The sequence below is a fragment of the Chanodichthys erythropterus genome, chromosome 20, assembly GCF_024489055.1.
Source record: "Chanodichthys erythropterus isolate Z2021 chromosome 20, ASM2448905v1, whole genome shotgun sequence".
NCBI classification, from domain to species: domain Eukaryota; kingdom Metazoa; phylum Chordata; class Actinopteri; order Cypriniformes; family Xenocyprididae; genus Chanodichthys; species Chanodichthys erythropterus.
Window position 1 is genome coordinate 34,094,894 of NC_090240.1, and position 25,644 is coordinate 34,120,537.

The 25,644-nt window shown below is 40.2% G+C and overlaps 1 protein-coding gene across 1 annotated transcript in view; it reads right to left on the reverse strand.

Annotated features, from left to right (window-relative positions):
* Positions 1–25,644, reverse strand: part of scube3 (signal peptide, CUB domain, EGF-like 3) — a 95,978-nt gene that overhangs the window by 2,671 nt on the left and 67,663 nt on the right. The window contains exons 11-23 of the mRNA XM_067370522.1: positions 24,179–24,295; positions 12,797–12,919; positions 12,454–12,570; positions 12,232–12,327; positions 10,178–10,294; positions 7,626–7,784; positions 6,873–7,076; positions 4,727–4,888; positions 4,185–4,352; positions 3,185–3,346; positions 2,557–2,754; positions 621–773; positions 378–457 (exon numbers count right to left, since the gene is read on the reverse strand). Coding sequence (XP_067226623.1) covers positions 378–457; positions 621–773; positions 2,557–2,754; positions 3,185–3,346; positions 4,185–4,352; positions 4,727–4,888; positions 6,873–7,076; positions 7,626–7,784; positions 10,178–10,294; positions 12,232–12,327; positions 12,454–12,570; positions 12,797–12,919; positions 24,179–24,295 — 1,856 coding nt within the window. The remainder of the gene's footprint in view (positions 1–377; positions 458–620; positions 774–2,556; positions 2,755–3,184; positions 3,347–4,184; positions 4,353–4,726; positions 4,889–6,872; positions 7,077–7,625; positions 7,785–10,177; positions 10,295–12,231; positions 12,328–12,453; positions 12,571–12,796; positions 12,920–24,178; positions 24,296–25,644) is intronic.

Genomic DNA, 25,644 nt, shown 5'->3' on the forward strand with positions numbered 1-25,644 from the left:
CACTCTGCTTCAGTGTTACTTTAACACTATATAGAGAGGGACCATATGTAATCTGAGCAGAGTTGATTTAACTCTGGGGATTTTGATGTGTAGAGGCTTCAGTCTGTAATATTTTGTCTCATCTTTTGGTTTTTGGTAAAGTTTGTCAACTACATTTTAGTTTCATATTTTTCGTCAATTATACTGCATGTTGATATAGTCACAGTTATCGCTTAATGTCATTGGTGTCATCTCATCATTATGTCATCCTAGTCATGGAAAAAAGGTTGTCAATTAACATTTTTCTAAATTACCACAAATTAAGGGTTTTCATAAAAAGTAAACACACATTCATTACTGTTACTGCCAAAACAGACTTCACTAGTTATAAAACTGACCTTGAGTATTTCTTGATGGTTTTCAGAGGCATAAAGTCTTCCATCTCTTACAATGTCTTCAACCAGCTGCTCATAGTCTTCTAAAGAAAAGGAAAATCATGCGCATTTCAGTGACAATGAATGTAAAGAATGTACAGAAATCCACCTAAAATTTGATCAAATTTACATTTAAATTTTTCCTGACCAATTATTTTTTGTTTTTACATATGCAGAAATAAATTTGGGCTGAACTCGAGGCCGTACCATCATAAGTGACGTACGGAATCTGGAACCCGCGAGCACTGTTTACATCGTTGGATTTGAAGTTAATCCAGAGGCGGCGCGATCGGGCTGTGAATGCGATCGGCCTCTCGTATGTCTGACACGTCTCATAGGTGGTGATAGAGGTTGCTGACCCTGATAAAAAAAAACATTAGTGTAAGCTAAAGAAACCATCACCACTAACACTGAGAGATTAGTCCAGACAAGTCAATATTTCAAAGATTAATAAGGTGATAACGCTAGTTCCCTACTTTTAGTACAACGTACTTAAAGTGTGCAATAGTTTTTTGACACTTGATATGTAGAGTGCAACAGTTGAGTTCTGTAAGTAAAAACTCCATTAATTTTCTCCACAGGGGAATTGATTTTTAATGATAATGTATAAACTTTTAAAGACAGACCTACTGTGAGCTCCATGGTTGTTAATCGATGATATACACTCTTGTTGAAGCATTATTTCAACTTATTTTGTGTGTGTATGTTTAAAAGTGGAATTCCTGGTGAAAAACTACATTACCCATGATGCTGTGAAGAAATTCCACCAATCAGAGAGCCGTGGCAAGCAAATCTCACCAAAAGAGTTCTTAAGCTCCACCCACTCCCATGAAGCACCATGAATGACGTAATTGAGCTGATCTTGATACGCTCTCAAAATACGTAAATGTTTGTATCATTCACAATGCTTTATGGAATTGTAGTTCTTTCCCTCATTAAAGCTGTTAAAGGTGCAGTATGTAATAATTTTGTCCGCTAGAGGTCGCTAGAAGCCTATTCAAAACAAAGGCGTAGCTTGATGACGGCAAGTTTGAGAGCGGAATCTTGGGACATGTGGTCTCCACCTCAACGGACAGTGCAAAAGAAGAGGGATAGGACTCGCGAAGAAATCATGTTCATGGATGTGATTATTAACGTTACTGTAGTATGAAGCAGAGCAGGACCGAGTGTTGTGGGAGCTGAACGAGGAGCTGGAGCGATTGCGCAACACATGAGCAGCAGAACTTCCGCTGGTGCCGCTTCCGCTTTTCCGGTCATGAGTATGAGGTAACGCAGCTCTGTTTATCATATTAGATACATTTGAGTGTGTTGAAAATGATGTTATAACGTTACTCTGTGCGTTCTCTCGGCGGCTGCTGTGAGACACTGTTACACACTGCAGTAAGATAGATCGATTTTACAATATCATATTAAATGCTGGATGGCTTCTGTTGCTAAATGGCATGCAATTAATTTTAAAACGTATTGTATAATGGAGAACATTATGTATTCCTGTTACTAAAATAAAGCTGCATCTGATTATGCTATGTTAGCTACTTCACAAAATAGTGTTTTTCTCGGAGGCGTGGTAAAGCATGGTACTCGCAAAAAATAAGACTAAACGTGTTGAGCTATATAACAACAATTCGTTTTCTGTCTATAAATATATCAAAACAGTTGTTCCCTTGCCTATTAAAATGTGTAATATATTAAAGCGTCTTTGGTGTTTCTATGGTTTCTACAAAATAAAACCGGATACCGAGGATAACGCGGGTATGACGCAATTGACAGGCGACTCCTCACACGTCCCGGAGCCTTGGTTAAAATTGCAATTTTCTCACGATTTACAAATAGTTTGGGATATTTGAGATATTGTAAGTACTCAAGTGAACAAAATATATAACACTGGCCTAGTGGTTTTTGGATATTTTACTGCAAAAATATTACATATTGCACCTTTAAGTTCACAGTCTTGTACTTTTTGCCCAGTTTTCAAATAGTTTTTTTTTTTTGCTTCAAATAAAAGTTAGTATTGTTGATTCACCTCGTTGGTTTGGATTTTAGCTTATAAAGGTGCTAAAATGCCTAAAAAAAAAAAAAAAGTGGGTGGGCACTAATGCACTCTGGAAAAGCACACACACACACACACACAAAAAAAACGTACAGTTCTTCCTCATTACTAGGACGTCTCCACATTCATCCTCAGATGGGAGGAAGATCTCTGGAACCACGATCAAAATCTTGCGTTTGGGTGGAGGGTTGATGGTCCAGACACACTCTACATTGGCCGGGTAGTTTCCTGGATAGTTGGGGGACTCTATATATCCGGTGAAGTCTCCTATTTCACCCCCACATTCCCGATCTGAAACACACCAACAAATAAACAAATAGATAACGTTATGGTAAATTTCTTATTAAGAACATTTACAAGACCTGGCATTTTATTTCTTAAATGCTTAGAATGTTTTTAATTCCCTGATATTTCCAAAGTTAATTTCAAGGGCATGATGAGTTTAAAACACATTTCTTCCATCATTGTTGTGACTTGGTGAAGATGAATTTCAATAGATCCAGATGATAGACATGGACCTATTTTAAAAGGGCTATATGTAGAATTCAGAATCCCTTGTTATTAGCGACACCGTAAAATGAGCATCCCTTTGACAAATACATAATTTCTCTTAAAATGCCATTTGTTGATCTGATGTTGGTTTTTCTTCCAGATTTCCAATCACCTTGTATAGTGATAAGGGACTGACAAGAAGTCCACACTTAAGGATGAACGGACTCACTCTTGCATTGAGAGACGCTGATGGCACCGTCAAAGTCTGTGGTGGTGTTTCCAGGGCAGGAAATGCAGTAATTCTGTCTGAACTCAGCCTGGTAGGTTCCATGAGGACAGCGGATGCAACGATGAACTGAGGTGTTATAATAATGACCTGGAGAACACAACACTACACACACAAACACAGATATCACATGGGCTGATTTAGCATGACACATGGGCTACAGGAGTCTAATTTTAGTAAATTAAAGACTTCATTTGTCCAGTTTTGGTGGTCTAATCAGTTCTTTGTTGAATATCTGAACCATATTACAATTGAGGTAAACACTTTTTGCATGTTTTCAGTGGTTTTGTGACTAAACTAAAACAGGCATAGATTTTGGTTAAAGCATTCACTTATATCCGTCGGCAACTAAGCTCTTCCAGCTGTGGTATATTAAAAACCTCAAAGACATCAGGGCTAAAATGAAGAGAACAAAGACGCAGATTTTTAGGAAGTTTTATTCGTCCACATTCTTCACAACTTCCCATTCTTTTCTCCTCTTATTGTCGCAAGTAAAGCAGTGAAGACTTGCATTGCTTCTCTTGTTGCCCTTCGACTGGAAATTACAACCAAAATCTGCACAATATGGCATTGCATATTATATTCCGAGTTGTGTTGCCGTAAAAATAGCAACAGGGTAGTGTTAATAGCTCACCGAGTGCAACCATTTGACATAAAACGCACTGTGCACCTAAACAAAATTGCACCACCCCTTGTCCAAATGTGTCATGGATTTTTTTAAATAACGTAAATCTTTCATGGCTTTTCTACTGCATATTTCAGTTAGAGACATAATTTACGTTATATTAAGCCATACAAGTCTTAATACCAGGAGGTCCCTTTAACTGAAAATTGTGCACCATGTTTTGCTACAAACATCATGAATATATTACAATGGTTTAAATAAACACTGTCTAGCTTGATGTAAATGTGCACTGCACTGTAGAAATTCAAAATGCCTGACCTTTGACCTCACAGTCATTGAAGGAGCTGGCACCCTCTCTTTTGGTACCGAGCCCTCCTCCACAGGGGAAACAAAGAGTTCGTCCTGGGTCGGGCTGGTAAGTTCCCAAGGGGCACGACTGACAGGGCTTGAACCCATCGCTAGAGAAATACCCTGGTGGACATTGACCTATAAAAAGATACCATTGCATTGATTGATATCATTATGTATGCACACACATGCGCACATTAATATTTATTCTATATTCAATAATTAATAAAAAGGTCCTTGCCACAAGAGAAACAGAACAAAGTTACTTCCAAGAAAAGTAGGGCAAGGTTATACAATAGTGGATTCATCATACAATACAATTTATGCATGGACAGAATTCCACAGGAAATAAAAGAAAGGAGAATATTTAATAAAAACAAGGCATCAAAGACAGCAAATAAAATATATATACAAATAAAACATTTTTTACTCTTAAAAGAACAATGAATCAAGCACATACTTTTAGTTTAGGACACATTTACATCCATAGTAGAAGGAACATCGCTAATTACCTGCACATGATGTGATGTTGCGGGCCCCTAGTGGGCCATGGCGGTCTGCTCCAGGGCAAAGGTCACAGGCCAGCTGACCTTCACGTTCCTGGAACGTTCCAGGCGGGCACTGGACGCAACGCTCCTGCTCACCATGGTAGTATGACCCAGGCAAACATCTGACTAAGAGAGAGCAGCCAGCAGGGGGCAGCAGTGAGGAAGCTGAAATAATTTGTATTTTTGACAGATGCAGTTTGACAAATTTGACCTGTAGTTTCAAGCGATCAATGTAAAATGCTATAATTTGTAACCCAAAACTTTTGCAATAGTTTACTATTACTAAATAGCAAATATTTCCTAATAAACTAAACTATGATTTAGTTTGTTTTGTTTCTATTGCATTTTGACACCAAAGTCTGTTCATTTTACAGATTTTGCATAAAACTAGACAAGGTTAGGCAAACAGAGTCCCCGTCATATCCATTGTGACATTAGTTTTCTATATGCTACAGATCAAAGGCACAATATGTAATTTTTCACCACTAGAGGTCGCTTATTCAAAACAAAGGCGTAGCTTGATGACGCCTTGATTTCACAGAATCATGGGAGGAGTTGTCTTCACGTCTACAGCCCGTGGAAAAGAATTTGATGGGACTCATATTCATGGATAAGCTAATGTATTAGAGATTTATTAACATTGCTGTAGTATGAAGCAGGGTGTGGCTGAAAACCATTGGAGCGGAATGATTACTAATGAGAGACGAGCGCGACACACGTCTCGAGAGCAGCGGGACTTTTATTATGACACAGTCGCCACTTCCGCTTCTTCCAGTCAAGCATGTGTGGGATAACGCAGCACTGTTTATCATATTAGATACATTTATTTGTAGAAAGTTGTTATAATGCTACTATACTACTACACTTGTTGCACACTGCAGCAAGCTATATCAATATTAGTCATGGTAAAACATGGTACTCGCGGTAAATCAAGAAAACGAGATTTAAACAATAAGACTCACTGTGTTAAGCTATATAACATGATTAGTTTTCTGTTGACAAATGTATCCAAACAGTTGCTCACCTGTCTAATAAAACACATAATATATTAAAGCGTCTTTGGTGTTTCCATGGTTTTTAACTGTGGAAACCGTGGGTAATGCGGGTATGATGTCATTGATAGGCAACACACGGACATGGTCCGTGTCCTGGTTAAAATTGCTTATTTCTCTGGATTTAAACATTCTTGGAAACATCTGGGATAATGTAAGTACACAGGTCAGCAAAATATATAACAATATTCTACTGTTTTTTGATATTTTAATCCAAAAATCTTACATATTTTGCCTTTAAGTGTTTTGAACACTTAAAAAAATATTTCATGTTTATGTAAAATGTACTATTTCTAGGATCTCCTGGAAAAAAAAACCTGCTATGGAATATAAAAGCAAACAATAACAACACATTTTCAAAGAGAAAAAAACAAAACAATGATAATATTCTCAAAAATAGCTCCTCTCTGTAGAGTCTTAAATTAATCCACCTTTTCCCTAACGAACCCACTGAGCGTTAGATTATGGGAGGCAATTCCGATTTGGAGAAGATCCACTCAAAAAGACTGAAACAAATCATTTCAAATCATAAGGCTGCACTAGAAATAATCCTTATCCTTCACTTTGACTGAATGAGCTGTAAAATTTCCTTCATGTTCTATTTTCAGACATCAGCTTATGGTATTGACATGGTATAACAAAAATATCTATGGCAAGACCTCTTTCAGTCGCTGCATTCTTTTTCTCCGGATTATTTTCTTTTTTCCTTTGCATTCTGCTCTAACAGTATGAAATGCTCTCCTGATTTAATTTACGATATATCCATGCAAGTCTCAATCCATCTTGAGTTTGTTTGATTTTTAGTAGATGCTCTTGTTCATTCTTATCAACTGATACTATGTTTTATGATATAGCACTCTTACACTTACATTTATACATCTGGCAGGCGCTTTTATCCAAAGCGACTCTACATTCAAGGTATACATTTACATTTTATCATGACCTTGGCACTGCTAGCGCCATGCTCTACTGTTTAAGCTCCATGAAGCCCTTGCATCCAGCTCCAATGGAGAAGGGGGTTCATGAATAACAGGCCCCACTCACTCCTCCGTTCTTACCACAGCGGCCGCTGTCTTTCTCTCGGCCCGGTCCGCAGTTCTCCTGCCTCATTGCAGCCTGGGGGAGCTTCTGTGCGACCTCGTACTCCAATCCAGCCACACGGATGAGGAAACGCTCCTGGTTAATGGACTTTTTCAGCGCTTTAATGTACGACTTCATCTGCTGCTCCATGCGCTGCCTTTGACACATCATGTTACAGTTCCCTATAGTAGAACAAGATGAACATCATGACTTTAATGCAGTGCACTTCCATGTTCATCCTGTGCATCTGTCTTTACTAGGGGTGTGATGAGATCTGCTGGTGAGATCTGCTGATTACAAGATGATTTGTTAATTTAAATAATAATAATTATTTTTCTAATCATGTATTTCATCATTGAGGATGTCCTAAAAAGACTGTGCAAAAATCTCATCTCATTCTTGTCCATTTTAAGTGAACACACACACACACACACACACACACACACACACACACACACCTACACATACACACACACACACACACACACACACACACACACACACACACACACACACACACACAAAGCAGGGGACAGCCTTTTTTTTTTTTTGCTGTGGCGCCCGGGGAGAGATTGGGGGGGTAGGTGCACCTCAGTCATTTCCTGCTCAGTCATTTCCTGCTGGTATTGAGAATCAAACCTGCAACCTTTGGGTTGCCAGTCTGACTCTCTAACCATTAGTCCATGACTGCCCCCTAGGTGTTTATTTCAGGCGGAGGATGCAAGACTCACCAGTGGTGTCCCCTGGCTTGACTTCGGCCTCCAGCTCTAGAGTGATGCGTGTGACCTCTTTGCTTGACGGGTTACGAGCTCGACGACCTTTGGCCTTCTTAGATGAGTCACACTTTAGGTTAACAAATGTGACCAGGCAGTTGTTGCATGGTTGACCACCTACAAATCAAGTTATTATTAACACAAAGGACATTTAAATGTCAGTTTCACATAGAGTGGCATTGTTAATAGATTGTCAACAACTCAATAACTGTTTTAAATATATTAAGTGAAATTTAGAATATGTGAGATTTAAAAGTTCACCCAGAAATGAAAATTGTCATCATTTACTCAACCTCATGTTTTTCCAAGCCTTTACATTTTTGGCTATGATATGATTACTTTATGGTGAACACATCATCATATAAAGGCATTTATTCACATAAACACAGATACTGTACATAGAGCGAATCACATATGATAAACACAAAAACTTGTGCATCATGCTCTAGAACAAACTTCAGTAAACTGCAAAAATGATGTTCTTCCACGGTATTTTTGTCTTGTTTTGCTTTACAAATATCTAAACATTCTTAAATCAAGATACTTTTCCTTGAGAAGCAAAATGGCTGAAGTCAATTTATCAAAATTAAGTGGCTTCAAGCCTAAAACAATAATAATTAAAAGAAAATGGGGTCAGAAAAATAAATAGAATTACTGTCAAACGTAATTAGTTGAGTTCACTTAGAACTGGTGGAAACTGATTGCCTTAAATTTAGCAAGTAAATTAGCTCAACACAAACTGTTAAAAAGTCAAGTTTCAAGAGCCCAACTAAAGCAAACACTAATCACCATATTGTGAAAACAAACTTTATTATTTTCAATAAATCATCAACATCTAAACCCATGGTTATTCTAAATAAGAACTGTTGTGCACGTATGAAAATAGCAAAGTCAAATTTGGTTCGAAACAAGTGAAGCTGTTTTTGGGTTGTTTAATCATCTTATGTTGAAATCTTGGGAGATGTTTAATGTTCTGTTGGGATTTAAAGGGTCTCTGTTAAATTTTGTGAGGTTTAGAAGAATAGAGCCTATGCTTCAGTCCAGGAAAAGACCAGAAACATTGATAATATGCTGCATGTTGCTTTATTTAAAGGCAGTAACTGTGTTGCAGTGATGTCCATTAGCTACTTATTTTATGTTTTTCTTTAGTTTTAATTACAGTAATTTCAGTACAATTTTAGATAAAGTATTTGAAAAGTATTTTCAGTTTAATAAATACACAGTTCATTGTTGTCCCAACACTCTTTGTATTAACAACTTACAACTTTTTGTTTGAGTTCAGTGTACTTAAATATTTAAAGGTGCTGTATGTCATTTTTTTGACTGTACGCTAAAAAATGCTGGGTTAAAAGCAACCCAATTTGGGTTAAAGAAATGGATAGTCTAAGCAAATGGGTTGTTTTAACCCAGCGGCTGGGTTAAATGTTTGCCCAACCTGCTGGGTAATTTTATTTAACACAACTATTGTTTAAAAATGACTGTATTGCTTGCTTAAAATAAACCCAAAATATGTTGGAAATTAACATTTATTAATATGTTTAAAAACAATTTAATTACTAATATTTAACCAATAAACATTTATTAAATTGCTTATTAATAAATGTTCACTTTTTGATTATTATTGTTGCCTCTAGTAATTATGTGTCTGATTTTTAATTTCCTGTTTTGAGCTCATTTTAAGCCAGCCATATAGTCATTTTGCTTGGTTTGTCCATTTCCAACCCTACCTGGGATGTTTGTAACCCAACATTGTAATAAAGCATTAAAAAACATAATATGTTTGCAGATATTTAAGTGCCAAATTATGTAAGTTGATAAAGTAACTGAACTAGTTACTCAACTTGTAAAATGTGTAAGTTACCAGTACTCACATTTACCTCTGGTTTGTAAGTGAACTCAACTAATTACATTTTACAGTGATTTAAAGGAAAAACAAGTTTATTTTATATTGTTATAAATATAAAATTGCTTAATTTTCATGCATTTTACAGAAAATGTACTTTATCTGTCATTTTGCTTCTCAAGTAAATGTATCTTTTGTGATGCATGAAAAACAATGATGTTTGTTCTAGCATGAAATGCACAAGCTTCTAAGTTTACCATATGTGTATGTATGTGTGTTGATTATTGTTTAGATGTAAATAAAATCCTAAATTAAAATGGTTCATAATATAAAGTGACTGTATCTCTTCACAAGACCTGGATTAAACCATTCAATTCATATGAATGTTAATCTTTTCGGTTAAACCTTACCGGGACTTTTTATATCTTAATTTGGGTTTTGAAGATTAACCACAGTCTTACTGATTTGGAACGACATGAGGATGAATAAATAATGATAGAATTTTCATTTTTGGGAGAACTATGTCTTTAATGTCCCAGTTATCATTGTCCATGTAACAAAACAAGAATGCAACTCCCTCAACAAATGGTTCTACAACCTTATTCCACTACAGGGACCATCAAAATGACATGGTACCCTTCATTTCCTGGCCCCTATGACCTCTGACCTGGCCCGATCTGTCTGCCGTTGTCCTCTGCCCTCCCCTTATGCTTCGGGTGAAGGTGGCATTTGGCGTTCTTGATCCGAAAGGATGTCGTCTGCTTCACTGGAGGAGCCTGAGTCTCTACAACCAAACAAAGAGGCCTTGACACACAACTCGTCATGATTCATATAAAGCCCTTACTGACAACTACTAGCTAACTACATTCATTCACAGCTGCCAGCTCACTACATTAAACATGCTTGATAGAAAAAATAAATCCATCTGGGCTGGTTTGTGGTCTTTGAACATTTGAAGCAGATTCATGTTAGCTTCATGAACACTTATGAGGAACAGCAATTTGAGATCATAGTGTGCCGTGACAGGCATCCTAATGTGAAACGAGTCTGACATCAAAACAAACATCAGGCATGGCAAATAAGTTTCTAATTTGCCAAGCGCATCAAGTGATCATGTAATTGGACAGCTGTGATGTATCTGTCATTATGTTTCTCGGAATCATCGGCTGCAGCTGTTCAAAAAGAAACGTCTCATCGGTTTCCAGGTTCTGTTTGCTGGCACTTTCAACAAAATACTAAAATAGAACCTGAATGTCTTAGAAAATGTTTTTTTTCCATCATTTTCAGCTAATGATCAGTGAAATTGAGGAGCTTAATGTTTAGAAAATCTATTTATTTTATATGTGGCATCCATTACCATGGGGAATATTTTGATGGTGATTTGTTTGATTTATTACCATTAAGAACAACAAAATTAATCAGACAAAAAAAAAAAAACTCGCCAGTACAGGTAACAGTGTTGCAAATTTAGCATTAATTAAGGCATTACAACACAGGTGAACAGGGTAAAAAACTAACTGAAGATAATCACCATACTATTTTATATTACAAGTTTTCACATTTAATTAGATGTCAAACAAGGCACTGTCTAATTAAATGTGCACTAATTTGCATCAAATTCCTGAACAAAAATCTGAACATCAGATAAAGCCAGGTTCAAAATTCTTGTTTCATTTTGTTGACACATTAGTGTTAAATGTTTTTACAGAGGGGATTTTGGATATCTCTTTTTATCTCCGCCATAAAGCAGAATAATGTGAACAGCCAGAAAAAAATACATTTTCACCATGTTTTTAGGATTAAAATGTTATTTAAAATCAGGCAAATGATATATAAACAAACCCCTCAGTAAAAACTTTCAGAATATAGTTAGGAATAAACCTGTAAATTTTGGTGTATGTAAGTGCTGCTGAAGAGGAGAAAAAAACTTTTAAGCCTTTAAAGCTATGTATTGTAATTGAAATCTACAGACGCAAATAGATAAAGTGGAAGAAAATAAACACAAAGTTAATTTTGGATGTTTTCTTTCCACTAGCCTGAAACAACATACTGTATTATGAAAAGCCAAACAGCCCAAAATCTCAAATTTGACTGGTGGATGAAAAAAAATATATATATATTTTTGACTGTAGTGTCTTGCCTTAAAGGGATAGTTCACCCAAAAGTTTTAATTGTGTCATCATTTACTCACCCTCATGCTGTTCCAAACCTTTACGAGTTTCTTTCTTCTTTTGAATAAAAAAGAAGATAGTTTAAAGAATGTTGGTAACCATATAGTTGATGGCACCCATTGACTTGAATAGTATTTGTTTTCCTACTATGGAAATCAAATGGTGCCGTCAACTGTTTGGTTACCAACATTCTTTAAACTATCTTCTTTTGTTTTCAACAAAAGAAAGAAACTCAGGTTTGGAACAACTTGAGGGTGAGTAAATGATGACAACATTTTAATTTCTGGGTGAACTATCCCTTTAAGCAGATACTCAGCAGGATCTAGCTAGCTTATGGCCAAATGTTGGTTTGTAGTTATTGATACACACATAGTTAATATGTTTAATAGTTTCTATAACACATCAAAATGTATTTAAAACCTGTAACTATACTGTTAAAAAAGAAATACAACAAGACAACAAAGTGTGCCCTATTTGTGGACCATTAGTCGCCAAGATTAATTTGCTCTTGAGATAAGGAAGGTGTTAGAGGAAGTGTGTATGATCTTACCTATGCAGCTCTGGATGCTGCTTGTGTTTAATTTGCTCTGGGATTTACCTCGCAGGATGGGTATTCCACAGCTAACGGAATAACTGTTGTCTGATTCTGTGAAACGTACAATGAAAACTAGCATTAGAGTTGAATGGCCAAGTGTGTTATGCTGTTACAAACATTAAATTTATTTATTTTATTTTTTTTGTGTGTGTGTGTGGGGGGGGGGGGGGTATGTACCTGATAGATAATGCGCTTTGGACGCACATGTGAGAGAGCAGCTCTCTTTTTTCCCCATCTTACTGCAAGTGAGGGTGGCTTTGGGGGCCACCAGATTGGACGCACATTTCACTGGCTCTGTATGATGTGCAGAAACTACAGGTTTGACTCAATAACATGGAATTTTTCCTGTATTAGTATGCATTAAAATTATTGGTCCTATAATTTTTGCAAAGACAAGCAGTTGACACATTTATGACACATGGAACTGAAAGCACTCTGGCATTTGCATCTGAACCATAAGTTTTCAGTTAGGTTATAGTGGCATCTGAATGGCCTCTAGGTGGCACTCTTCTCCACATACCGATACAGTCCTTCTTGTTCCAGTGCAGTTTGTAACCAGGAGGGCAGGTACACTCGTAACTGCCCAGAGTGTTCACGCATCCGAATTTACAGCCGCCCCGGTTAATGCTGCACTCATCAATATCTACAAAACAAAAACAATAACAAATAACTGATCTTTGTTATAAAGGTCAATTATTGGAACAATAATGACGTAATAGGTTTTCAAAGCAAAAGTAATCTTGAGGTTTGAGAAGGCTTATAATAAAGTCTAAATGAAGTTTATATAAGCATTTAAATACATCATTGAATGTTTTTAATCCTTTTGGTCTTGTATCTAAAACTTTTATTTGATGTTATTCAGCACAATTTTCAACTTTGTTTTTATTTTACATTAAAATAAATGATTGATTGATTTAAAGATAAATATGGGGTTTTCACAACAAAACCTGCCTAACTGCTACTTAAAACTAGCACAAAACTAGCCCAATTGCGCTTCAGGTGGGGTCCCCCGGTAAAATTCACATTCCAGGGGCTAAATATCATGCTAATTGGGGTCGCTTTAATCCGCTGACATAAAAAACCCCGGGGCAACAGTGCTAAAGTAGCTCAATCATACGTGAAAACCGCAGACTTGGCAACACTGACTGCAGTATAGGGCTGCGTTCCAGTTCGGTTTTAGACACGCACTCGCAAACTTCCCTAAACACCGCCATTTTGAAGTGCGTTCCACTTCGTGAAGTGGACGAGGGAAGTTTATATGGACAGACCCTCACTCCCTCGATTTTGACCGAGGGAGCGAGTCTACTTCATATGTACACTTCAGGCAGCTCCATAACCCACAATGCAACACGATTGGGACGTCACCGCATATCGCTTTTAATTTACCCCACCACAAACAACTCTATGATATATTAATTATTTTTTAAACATTTTAAACACACATATATACATATTAATGCTGTATTAAACAATTTTGTAAGGGGAAAAAAATAATAATAAATCAGCTCCATTGCGGATTCCAAGTGATCAAGGGCTTAGGACGTTCCAGTTCAGCCCATACAAAGGTTCCGCCAGAAGTGGGCACTCGTGCTACATAAGCAATGACGTACATCCAAGTCAACGAGACCGAGTGAAGTTAGCGAGGGAAGGGCATTTAAAAACCGAACTGGAACGCAGCCTAGAACCAGAACAGACCACACTGTATCCCACAATGCATTGCAATCCATTTGACCTTCCATTAGTGTGACGAGTTCCACTACATAATTAAATCTGTGAGAGTTCAGTGCATAAAGTGTAAATTTCACAAGTAATTACAAATAAATGGCAAGTAACATTGAATTAAATGTCACATTTTAAAGTAGAAAACATACTTGTAAAACATACTCTAATAAACTTTGTTTTTTTTACAACTTCAAAAAATCTTTTTTACTGTGTAGAAACTGAATCAAAACCAGTAGCAAAGAAAAAAGAAAGCAAACCAAAGACTAATGGAAGAAAACAACGAAGATAGTTTGATCGAGTGTATTAGAAACAGAGTCAGAGGGGAAAAGTGTGTTTCAACAAATCTGCTTTGTGAAAGGTGGGAGTTTTTGAGTGTTTCTTTAAAGAATAAAGAGCTTGCTTGCTAGGCTAGTCTAGTTTCCCTTCTCTTTGTCATTCTCTTGCTCCCCATCAGATTTGAACCGGCTCCAGGCTAAACCTTTGACTTTCACATTTCCTTTCCCTGTCTGGATCCCAAGCCTAAAAAGATTAAGAAAGAGGGACGGGGAAGAGAAAGTCAATGTTAGGCTGACACTTCTATAGCCAAAAGTCCTTTTTAGGGCAGGTCAGTCCACTTGGTGACCATCTTGGTAACACCATCAGCCAGCTATTTTTAATTCATGCAAGTCCAGCTTGCATCAACCTGAATGGAGAAAGAACAAAACCAGAATATACGTGTATTATTCATGTAAACTCTGCAACAATCACAGGTACTGGAAGGGGGCACAGGAGATCAGCAGGGGAAAAAAAAAAAAAAAAAAAAATCTGTGGCAACAGCGTTCGAGTGTGTGAATTGCGGTTGGCTCACTGCCTTATGTAAAGCGGCACAGAATGCCAATTCCTAAAATATCCTTCTTCAGACCATTGACTTTGCACCATCTAAACAAGCCCGACACAGAAGATCCTTGACACAGAAAAGCACCCCATCAGTGGACGGCATCAAAAGCTGCTGTTGTGAACTCGCCGCTCCCCTTCAACAAGAGCACAAACACCGTGTCTACATCGGACACAAACATGAAATATGTCAAAAACAGAACAAGGCATCAGTTTACTTTGAGGGATTTGTCCTGTCGCACTGCATCCAGTGTAGACAGCATCAATGAATATAATGGAGCTGCTCGTGTCTGGTATAGACACGATAAATGTGAAGTGTTTTTTATTGCAGGTTTTTTCTATTTAAAAAAAAATGGTAACACTTTAATATGGGGAACAATTCTCACTTTTAACTAGTTGCTTATTTTCTTGCATATTGGCTGTTTATTAGTACTGTCACGGTTCATGAATCCGCTGTCTCATTCTGGTGTCTGTGTGATGGTGTGGGTGTGTCACCTGATTGTTTTGTGTGGGCGTCGCCGCTGATTGTTGATCAGCGGCAGCTGTGAGCAATTACCATCTGCCTATATAACGCCTTGTCTTTCGTCTCTTGTTTGTCAGATCGTTGTACGGTGTCCGCGTGTTGTTTCCTGTGTTGCTTGTTGTGTGTTTCCCTGGACTGGATTTTGATTCATTGCTTCCTGGTTTTCGTGTTCTCGTTGGATTACTCTCTGGACTTCACGCACGGATTACTTCACGGACACTGCTCTTCGGTCATCACTCTTCACGGATCTTCACCGCCCATCGACGTCCCTGTGTTACCACTCTCCTGCTGACTGTTATATGTTCTTTGTGTATGTTGAATCTGACTACCTTCGGTGTGAAGCTCTATTAAAGAGATTTAACTTGCATCTGCATCCTTCCTTCATTCCGTGACAGAACGATCTGACCAATATGGATGCAGCGAGTTCAGCAGCTTTAACGGAGTTCATCAACCACAGCATCTCCCGCATGGACCAGCAGCAGGAGAGCATCACTTCCACCGGACGCGCTGTCCAAGCGCTGGTAACACAGGTGTCCGAGCTCTCCCGGGAACTTCAACAACTTCGCGCTCCCACTGCGCCACCCACACCGCCTGTTTCCCCCGCGTCGCTGGAGCGACGCGATCTACCGGAGCCCCGCCTGCCTGTGCCCCAGAGTTACGCCGGTGAGCCAGAGTTTTGCAGAGCTTTTCTGAATAAGTGTTCCCTGCATTTTTCTCTGCAGCCTCGTACATTCGAGCATGAGGAATCCAAGGTGGCGTTCGTCCTTACATTGTTGACTGGGAAGGCGGCTTTATGGGGAACGGCGGTGTGGGAGAATAAAGACCCATGTTGTTCCTCGTTCCAGGCACTCTCCGCCGAGATGAAGAGGGTGTTCGACCGTGCGGTGGCAGGAAAGGAGGCCGCTCGACAGCTTACCGAACTCAAGCAGGGCAGCCGCACGGTCGCGGATTATGCCATCCAGTTCCGCACCCTCGCGGCGGAGTGCCGTTGGAACGAGGAGGCGCAGTGGGATGTGTTCCTGCATGGGCTGGCCGGCCGTATTCACCGCGAGATTTACACCCTGGACCTTCCTCAGACTTTCAACGGGCTGGTTGATCTCGCTTTACGGGTGGATTCCCGCCTCCAGAAACTGGAGTTTTTGGAGGTCCCCAGCACCAGACTACAGGGAGCGGAGGGCCGGACGGCCAGCGCTGCTAATACGGTCGGTCCCGCCACAGATCCTGAGCCCATGCAGGTAGGGAGAGCTCGGCTTTCCCGGGAGGAGAGAGAAAGGCGGAGATCCCTGGGCTTATGCCTATACTGTGGAGCATCGGGACATCTTCTCAGGTCTTGTCCAGTAAAAGACCAAGCCCGATAGTAAACTCGAGGCTACTATCGGGCGGGATCTCCGCTGAGAAGTCCTCACCATCACCTCTTCTCCCGGTAAGACTGAGATGGGCGTCTCACAACATCACCTGCAATGCACTCGTGGACTCCGGGGCTGAGGGGAACTTTATGGACACCAGTTACGCACTACAGCATGGACTACCCATCTCTTCACTTACTCACCTGGTTACAGTCAACGCACTCAACGGTCAACGCCTTCCTAACATCTCTCAGATCACGGATTACGTCACCCTCACCACCTCCGGTAACCACAACGAGAGGATTCAGTTCATGCTTTTGGACTCACCGCAAGCACCCGTAGTTCTCGGACACCCCTGGCTCACCAAGCACAATCCTCGGATCGACTGGCAACTCAACACCATCACCGAGTGGAGCACTTTGTGTCACAGGTCTTGTCTTAAGTCTGCTTGTCCCACTGTGTCTGTCTCTGTGTTACAGGAAAAGGCTGCGGATTTGTCTAACGTGCCCGCGGAGTATCTGGACCTGAAGGAAGTGTTCAGTAAGTCCCGTGCTGCTTCTCTCCCTCCGCATCGTCCCTATGACTGTGCCATAGACTTAGTTCCGGGTAAGTCTCCGCCTAAGGGCAAATTATACTCTCTGTCTGTTCCCGAGAGGGAGGCCATGGAGAAATACATTTCTGATTCTCTGGCAGCTAAGTTCATCCGCCCTTCCTCTTCTCCAGCGGGGGCGGGGTTCTTTTTTGTGGGGAAGAAGGACGGATCTCTGCGACCTTGTATTGATTACCGAGGGTTGAACAACATCACGGTAAAGAATACTTACCCTTTGCCGTTGATGTCTTCAGCCTTTGAGAGGTTGCAGGGAGCGTCCGTTTTCACTAAATTGGACTTGAGGAACGCTTATCATTTGGTCCGCATTAGGAAGGGGGATGAATGGAAGACCGCTTTTAACACCCCTAGAGGGCACTTTGAATACTTGGTTATGCCCTTCGGGCTTTCCAACTCGCCCGCGGTCTTCCAGGCACTCGTCAATGACGTGTTGAGAGACATGGTTGATCAGTTCATTTATGTCTACCTGGATGACATATTGATATTTTCGTCGTCTCTCCAGGAACATGTTCAACGCGTCAGACGAGTGCTCCAGCGTCTGCTAGAGAATGGGCTTTTTGTCAAGGCGGAGAAATGCGAATTTCATGCACAGTCTGTTTCCTTTCTAGGGTACATTGTCTCGTCCGAGGGAATTCGCATGGATCCTGACAAGGTTAAGGCTGTGGTGGATTGGCCAAGTCCAGATTCCCGTAAGGCCCTACAGCGGTTTCTGGGGTTTGCCAATTTTTACCGGCGTTTTATTCGCAATTTCAGCCAGCTAGCCGCGCCTCTGACCGCCTTGACCTCACCACGAACGACCTTCAGGTGGTCAGATGCAGCTCAGGTTGCATTTGCCAAACTGAAGAGCCGCTTCGTTTCGGCTCCCATTCTTATCGCCCCTGATCCTTCGCGTCAGTTCGTGGTGGAGGTCGATGCGTCAGAGGTGGGGGTAGGAGCAGTTCTTTCCCAGCGGGCGCCCTCGGACGAGAAGATGCATCCCTGCGCGTATTTTTCTCATCGTTTGTCTCCCGCTGAACGCAATTATGACATTGTTAACAGAGAGTTGTTGGCAGTCAAATTAGCGTTGGAAGAGTGGCGTCATTGGTTGGAGGGATCGGGGGTGCCCTTCATCGTTTGGACTGATCACAAGAACCTAGAATATATTCGATCGGCCAAAAGACTCAACTCCAGGCAGGCTCGGTGGGCACTTTTTTTCGGACGTTTTGACTTTGCTCTATCGTACCGCCCGGGCTCCAAAAACATCAAGCCCGATTCTTTATCTCGTATTTTTGATCCATCCGAGCGCCCGTCTACTCCCGAGTGTATTCTTCCTGAGACATTAGTAGTCTCCACTCTTACATGGGAGGTCGAATCGAAGGTCCTGGCGGCCTTAGAAGGGGTAATGCCTCCGCCCGGGTGCCCACCGAACCGTTTGTTTGTGCCGGAGGAGTTAAGGTCCTGCGTCATCAAGTGGGGGCATTGTTCCAACGTGGCTTGTCATCCAGGGGTTAATCGAACCAGATTTTTGGTTAAGCAACGATTCTGGTGGCCTGCTATGGCTCGGGACATCCGCAGTTTTGTTTTGGCTTGCTCGGTTTGTGCCACTGGTAAGACGTCCAACCGCCCTCCAGATGGGTTACTCCAACCGCTGTCTGTCCCTTTGAGACCCTGGTCCCACATCGCTCTAGATTTTGTCACCGCCCTCCCACCCTCCCAGGGGTACACGGTCGTTTTGACCGTAGTGGACCGGTTCTCGAAGGCGACTCATTTCATTCCCTTGACCAAATTGCCCTCTGCCAAGGAGACAGCGGTTACTGTCGTAGACCACATCTTTCGGTTACATGGCCTCCCGGTAGATGTGGTGTCCGACAGGGGTCCCCAGTTTGTGTCCAAATTTTGGCAGGAGTTTTGTAGACTGCTGGGCGCGACGGCTAGTCTTTCCTCTGGGTTCCATCCCCAGACCAATGGACAGACCGAGAGAGCCAACCAAGATTTAGAGCGTATGTTGCGATGTTTGGCGTCCAAGAATCCTTCCTCCTGGAGCCAACAACTCTCTATGATTGAGTACGCACACAATTCGTTACCAGTGTCTTCTACGGGCCTCTCTCCGTTCGAATGCAGTTTAGGTTACCAGCCACCTGTGTTTCCCAGTCTGGAATCCGAAGTCGCAGTCCCCTCTGCTCACGCCTTTGTCCAGAGGTGCCACCGCACTTGGAACAGAGCCCGCGAGACTCTGTTGCAAGTGAGGGCGCGCACCAAGGCTAAGACTGATCGCCACCGGTCAAAGCCTCCCGTATACGTCGTGGGTCAAAAAGTGTGGCTTTCTACCAAGAACATTCCGCTCCGTTCCGTTGCCAATAAGTTAGCTCCCAAATTCATTGGCCTGTTTCCTGTCACTAAGATTATTAGCCCAGTGGCAGTCCGACTCAAATTGCCTCCGGCGTACAGGAGGATTCATCCCGCCTTCCATGTTTCCAAAATTAAGCCTGTTTTTCACTCGCATCTTAATCCGCCTACTCCGGTTCCCCCACCGCCGCGGCTCGTAGACGGGGAACCAACCTATTCGGTTAATCGCATTCTGGACTCGAGGCGGAGGGGACGCGGATTCCAGTACTTGGTGGACTGGGAAGGTTACGGTCCGGAGGAGAGAAGTTGGGTTCCTGCTAGAGACATTCTGGATCACTCCCTTATCGATGATTACAATCGGCAGGTAAGGAGTTCTGGAGGTAAGGAGAGGGGGTACTGTCACGGTTCATGAATCCGCTGTCTCATTCTGGTGTCTGTGTGATGGTGTGGGTGTGTCACCTGATTGTTTTGTGTGGGCGTCGCCGCTGATTGTTGATCAGCGGCAGCTGTGAGCAATTACCATCTGCCTATATAACGCCTTGTCTTTCGTCTCTTGTTTGTCAGATCGTTGTACGGTGTCCGCGTGTTGTTTCCTGTGTTGCTTGTTGTGTGTTTCCCTGGACTGGATTTTGATTCATTGCTTCCTGGTTTTCGTGTTCTCGTTGGATTACTCTCTGGACTTCACGCACGGATTACTTCACGGACACTGCTCTTCGGTCATCACTCTTCACGGATCTTCACCGCCCATCGACGTCCCTGTGTTACCACTCTCCTGCTGACTGTTATATGTTCTTTGTGTATGTTGAATCTGACTACCTTCGGTGTGAAGCTCTATTAAAGAGATTTAACTTGCATCTGCATCCTTCCTTCATTCCGTGACAAGTACTTATAAAGCACATATTAATGCCTTATTCTACACCCCTTAATCCTACCCAATACCTAAACTTAAACACTACAACAACTACCTTACTAACTATTAATAAGCAGTAAATTAAGAGTTTATTGAGGCAAAAGTCATCGTTAATAGTGAATATGTGTTCCCCGCATTCCCAACACTAAAGTGTTACCAAAAAAACCTTTCAGTTTTTATTTTTAGCAAAATTATTTTATAGTCAGAGGTGATTTGAGGACTTTTTAAAAGGTTTGAAGGGAGGCGTGACCAAAAAAGTGTGAGAACCACTGACCGAAACAGAGCGTTATTGACAGACTGGGAAGAGAGGTGCTGCAACAAGGTCAGATATGAGATAAATAATGTGTTTTGCATTCGAGCATGGAAACCTGTTCTAATAGAGCCGAAAAACAAAATCAAGTCTTTGAAAAAGGACACAATATGGCCTTTTTAACATCTATTTCCCTGCAGATAAGCCGTCAATGGGAAACGGATGACCATTCTCTGGAAACAAAAGAGAGAGCTTCATTAATCTGGGTTTATCTAAAAGCTAACAGAGAGAAACACATTCATTATTTCTGGTCCTCTCAACAATAGTAAGACATATACATCACTAAACTAACTGTCCTCATCTGCTTAATCAACCCTGAAACAACTGCACTGAAGCAGCCAATTCTGGCCGAGAGCTGGCCATCAACTAAATTCAAAGGGAAGATTTTATTTTTTACTCACCCTGGTGATGACCTAATGCCATATGCCCTTCTGTCTTTTTAAGATCAAAAATTGAGAATTTATCAAAAAGTATCTATATAATGGCAGTGAATTGCGCCCAGCATCAATCTTTTAAAAATCGAAACAAAAGCATCACAGAATGATCCCATGCGACACGTGTACATTCCAAGTGTTCTGAAGGTATATGCTAGGTTTTGGTGAAAATCACACTGAAATTTAATGTATTATTTAACAAAAACCCTGACCTTGGCTGTTGGTCTTCTGTGTTCACTCTCGCCCAGAAAATCAAGATTAACAAAACACAAAATGAAATACAATCCAATACAATCCAAGTACTCTGAGGTGAATATATCCATTGTGTTCATCAGAACAAAAATTTATCGCATTCACATCTGTCATTCTGCTTTTTTTGGGGATTTCTAGGTGTTGTATTTTTATGTTGCATATTTATGAATCTTGATTTTCTGGGCGAGTCGGACTGAACACAGAAGACCACCAGCCAAGGTGAGGGTTTTTGTTAAATAATACATTCAATTTCAGTTTGTTTTTCACTAAACCATATCGTATACCCCCAGAACACTTGGATTATACACACTCTAAAAAATGCTGGGTTAAAAACAACCCAAGTTGGGTTAAAAATGGACAAACCCAGCGGTTGGGTTAAATGTTTGCCCAACCTGCTGGGTAGATTTATTTAAACCAACTATTGTTTAAAAATTGCTATATGGCTAGCTTAAAATGAACCCAAAATAGTTGGGAAATTAAAAACCAGATGCAATTAGAGGCAACAATAATAGACAAAAGGTGAATGTTTATTAATAAGCTTTAATGTTTTATTAATATAAATTTAATAGTTTAATAGTTTATTAATATAAATTTAGCAATTTAATAAATGTTTATTGTTTAATAATTAATAATTGAACATTATGTTCATCTCCAACATCCTTTGGGTTAATTTTAATTAAGCAATACAGTCATTTTTAAACAATAGTTGAGGTAAATAAAACTACCCAGCATGTTGGGCAAACATTTAACCCTACTGCTGGGTTAAAACAACCCAATTGCTGGGTTTGTCCATTTTCAACCCAACATGGGTTGTTTTTATCCCAGCATTTTTTAGAGTGCAGCATGTGTCACATGGGATCATTCTGTGATGCGTTTGTTTCGATTTTAATAAGCTTGATGCAGGTCGCCATTATATGGATGAGAAAAGAATGATATACTGCATTAAAACAACACCAGGGTGAATAAATGATGACTTAATTTTCATAACTATCCTTTTAAGAATGTTTAGATATTTGTACTGGAAAACAAGACAAAAATACTGAGGAAGAAAATTGCATTTTGCAGTGTATGAGACTTTCAAGAGACCTTCATCTTGACCATCCAAAAGTAATAAGTATCAGTTATTTCACAGATATATCTGCAAATATCTCTGTTACTTGCTTTTTATCTAGTTAAGTGCCTTACACCAACCTCTGAATATCTTTTAAAGATTTGTTCAGGGTCCAGGGACTTTGTTCAGGGTCTGCTGTCCGAGGAAACTAAAGAGCATTTATATGGGAAAGTCTCAGTTTTCATTGGATGTGTTTGCCTAAGATCCTAACAAGTAGAGTTAGTCGGTCTACCAACATGAGTTTCCTATAAGAAGTTTCTCTACACTGCAAAAAGTTCTTCCTCAGTATTTTTGTCTTGTTTTCCAGTACAAATATCTAATTGTTCTTAAATCAAAATATATTTACTTGAGGAACCAAATGATGTTGGATAACGTTTTAGATAACATGTTAAGTGAATTTACGCTTTAAAATGTCTGAAAAATAAACTTTAAAAATAAACTTTAAAAATAAACTTTACCCCGGAATAGCTGAATAACACGAGTTCAGTACATTGAAATGACATACAGTGAGTCTCAAACACCATTGTTTCCTCCTTCTTATATAAATCTCATTTGTTTAAAAGACCTCCGAAGAACAGGCGAATCTCAACATAACACCGACTGTTACACAACAGTCGGGATCATTAATATGTACGCCCCCAATATTTGCATATGCCAGCCCATGTTCAAGGCATTAGACAAGGGCAGCCAGTATTAACGTCTGGATCTGTGCACAGCTGAATCATCAGACTAGGTAAGCAAGCAAGGACAACAGCGAAAAATGGCAGATGGAGCAATAATAACTGACATGATCCATGATAACATGATATTTTTAGTGATATTTGTAAATTGTCTTTCTAAATGTTTTGTTACCATTTTGCTAATGTACCGTTAAATGTGGTTAAAGTTACCATTGTTTCTTACTGTATTCACAGAGACAAGAGCTGTCGCTATTTTCATTTTTAAACACTTGCAGTCTGTATAATTCATAAACACAACTTAAAAATCTCTCCAACAGTGTGTAATGTTAGCTTTAGCCACAGAGCACCATCAAACTCATTCAGAATCAAATGTAAACATCCAAATAAATACCATTTACGCGATTAGACATGCTGCATGATGAACACTTTGTAAAGATCCATTTGGGGGTTATATTAGCTGTGTGAACTTTGTTTAAGCAATGATAGAGTCGAGAGCTCGGGAGGGGGCGGAGAGCGAAAGCAACTAAAGGGGCCGCAGCCTGAATCGGTGCATGTCTAATTATGCCTCAAAATAGGCAGTTAAAAAAATTAATAAAAAAAAATCTATGGGGTATTTTGAGCTGAAACTTCACAGACACATTCAGGGGAAACCTTAGACTTATATTACATCTTGTAAAAAAAACATTCGATGGCACCTTTAATATCTTAAGTAATTTTGCTTTTCAAATAAACATATAATGATTTAAGAATGTTGAGATATTCTTGAAACACAGAAACTCTCAATAAAAACCCCATAATGCATCACGTACCTCCGCAGTGAGCCACGCCGTAGAGGACGTAACCTTTGTGGCAGTAGCACTGGAAACTTCCAGGTGAGTTGACACATGTGTGGTCACAGGTCCGGTCAAATGAGCACTCGTCTGTATCTGCAGAAACATCAAACGCAAGCACTTTCATTCACATAACTGTTTAATTCACACTGTAGCGTGGAAAATTTTTAAGCCCTCAAAACATCAGACCGGTAGCCACGATGAACAGTACCATGTGGCCTCCTTCCTCTCAACTCCATCTGATGTCAATCATTTCAGTGTAATCCCCAATTTAGGCCTTAATAAACCCTCTGCTGTTCATTAACACACATTACCTGGCTAGAGCCAAGGTATTTAAACCCCCTCATCCTTATTTCCTCAGAACACATGGAAATGATTTACTCTTAAACGCTCCCCCGTCTGCTGTATTACGGCATGTGTCATAACTTAAGACCGTTTCGGGTTGGTCTCTGGATTTCGTTGACTGCCACCTCACTCATTACTGCAGAAGTTCCCTGTTCACCTCATCTATGTCTAGGTGAATCCCATGAAAAAATGTGTAGGTCATATTTATTTCACCCCAAAATTGCATATTTTTTAATGATAGCGGCACTGATGCAAAGTTGTAATCTATGCGTGTGAATGAGTTAACAAGGTTAACTCAAGTTTATTAACAAGCCTTTAGCGTTTTGGCAGATCAGTTCAGGCCACATTGTCCTCAAGTTAAAGTACCTCCAAGTGTGGTACCAAGAAGCAGCTTCATCAGTCTTGAGGCTTGAGAAAGCACAGCTTCATGAATGAAGGTTACACAATCAATACATGCCCCAGAATCTCTTGTTCATTTTAACAAATCACCTCGCTGGTGATCGTTTCTTGCCTTTGGTGAACATCAGTTCTGGGATTGGATGTGACTGCAGTGGGGCTGATATCACTCAATTGCTCAGTTGGAGAATAACTTTGAAGGACTTTATAGACTCCACAGGCAAAAATAAATAACCCCACATGTTTCTTCTGATTAGGAGACTCAAAACTGCTTGCTTGGATTTAGTGTAAAAAGTCAGATTTCACTTGTTTTCCAAAGGCAACTGAAGGTAAACAACACCCTTGACCGGCATGGACTTCTAAGAGGTTTAATTTATGCATTTGGGCAGTTGAAATTACATGTCAAGCAGTATCAATAGCTGTGGGGATTTAAACCTACAGTATGCACGAAATTGGAATATCACATAAACATTTGCAAATAAAGAAGCGTTTCCATCCCATCTGTTCAACAGAACAAAACCGTCACTGCCTGGGAAATTAGCACAAAATATCCGTAATAAGAATGGAAGTTGCTGCAATCGGGGAAACCACTGTGGCTCTTTTTCCTACATCATAAATGACTTGCATCTTAAGGTGATGATACACAGGGCAACTATTTGAGGCATGTTGCCAGGCAATGTTGCTTAGGCACTTTCCCATTGAGA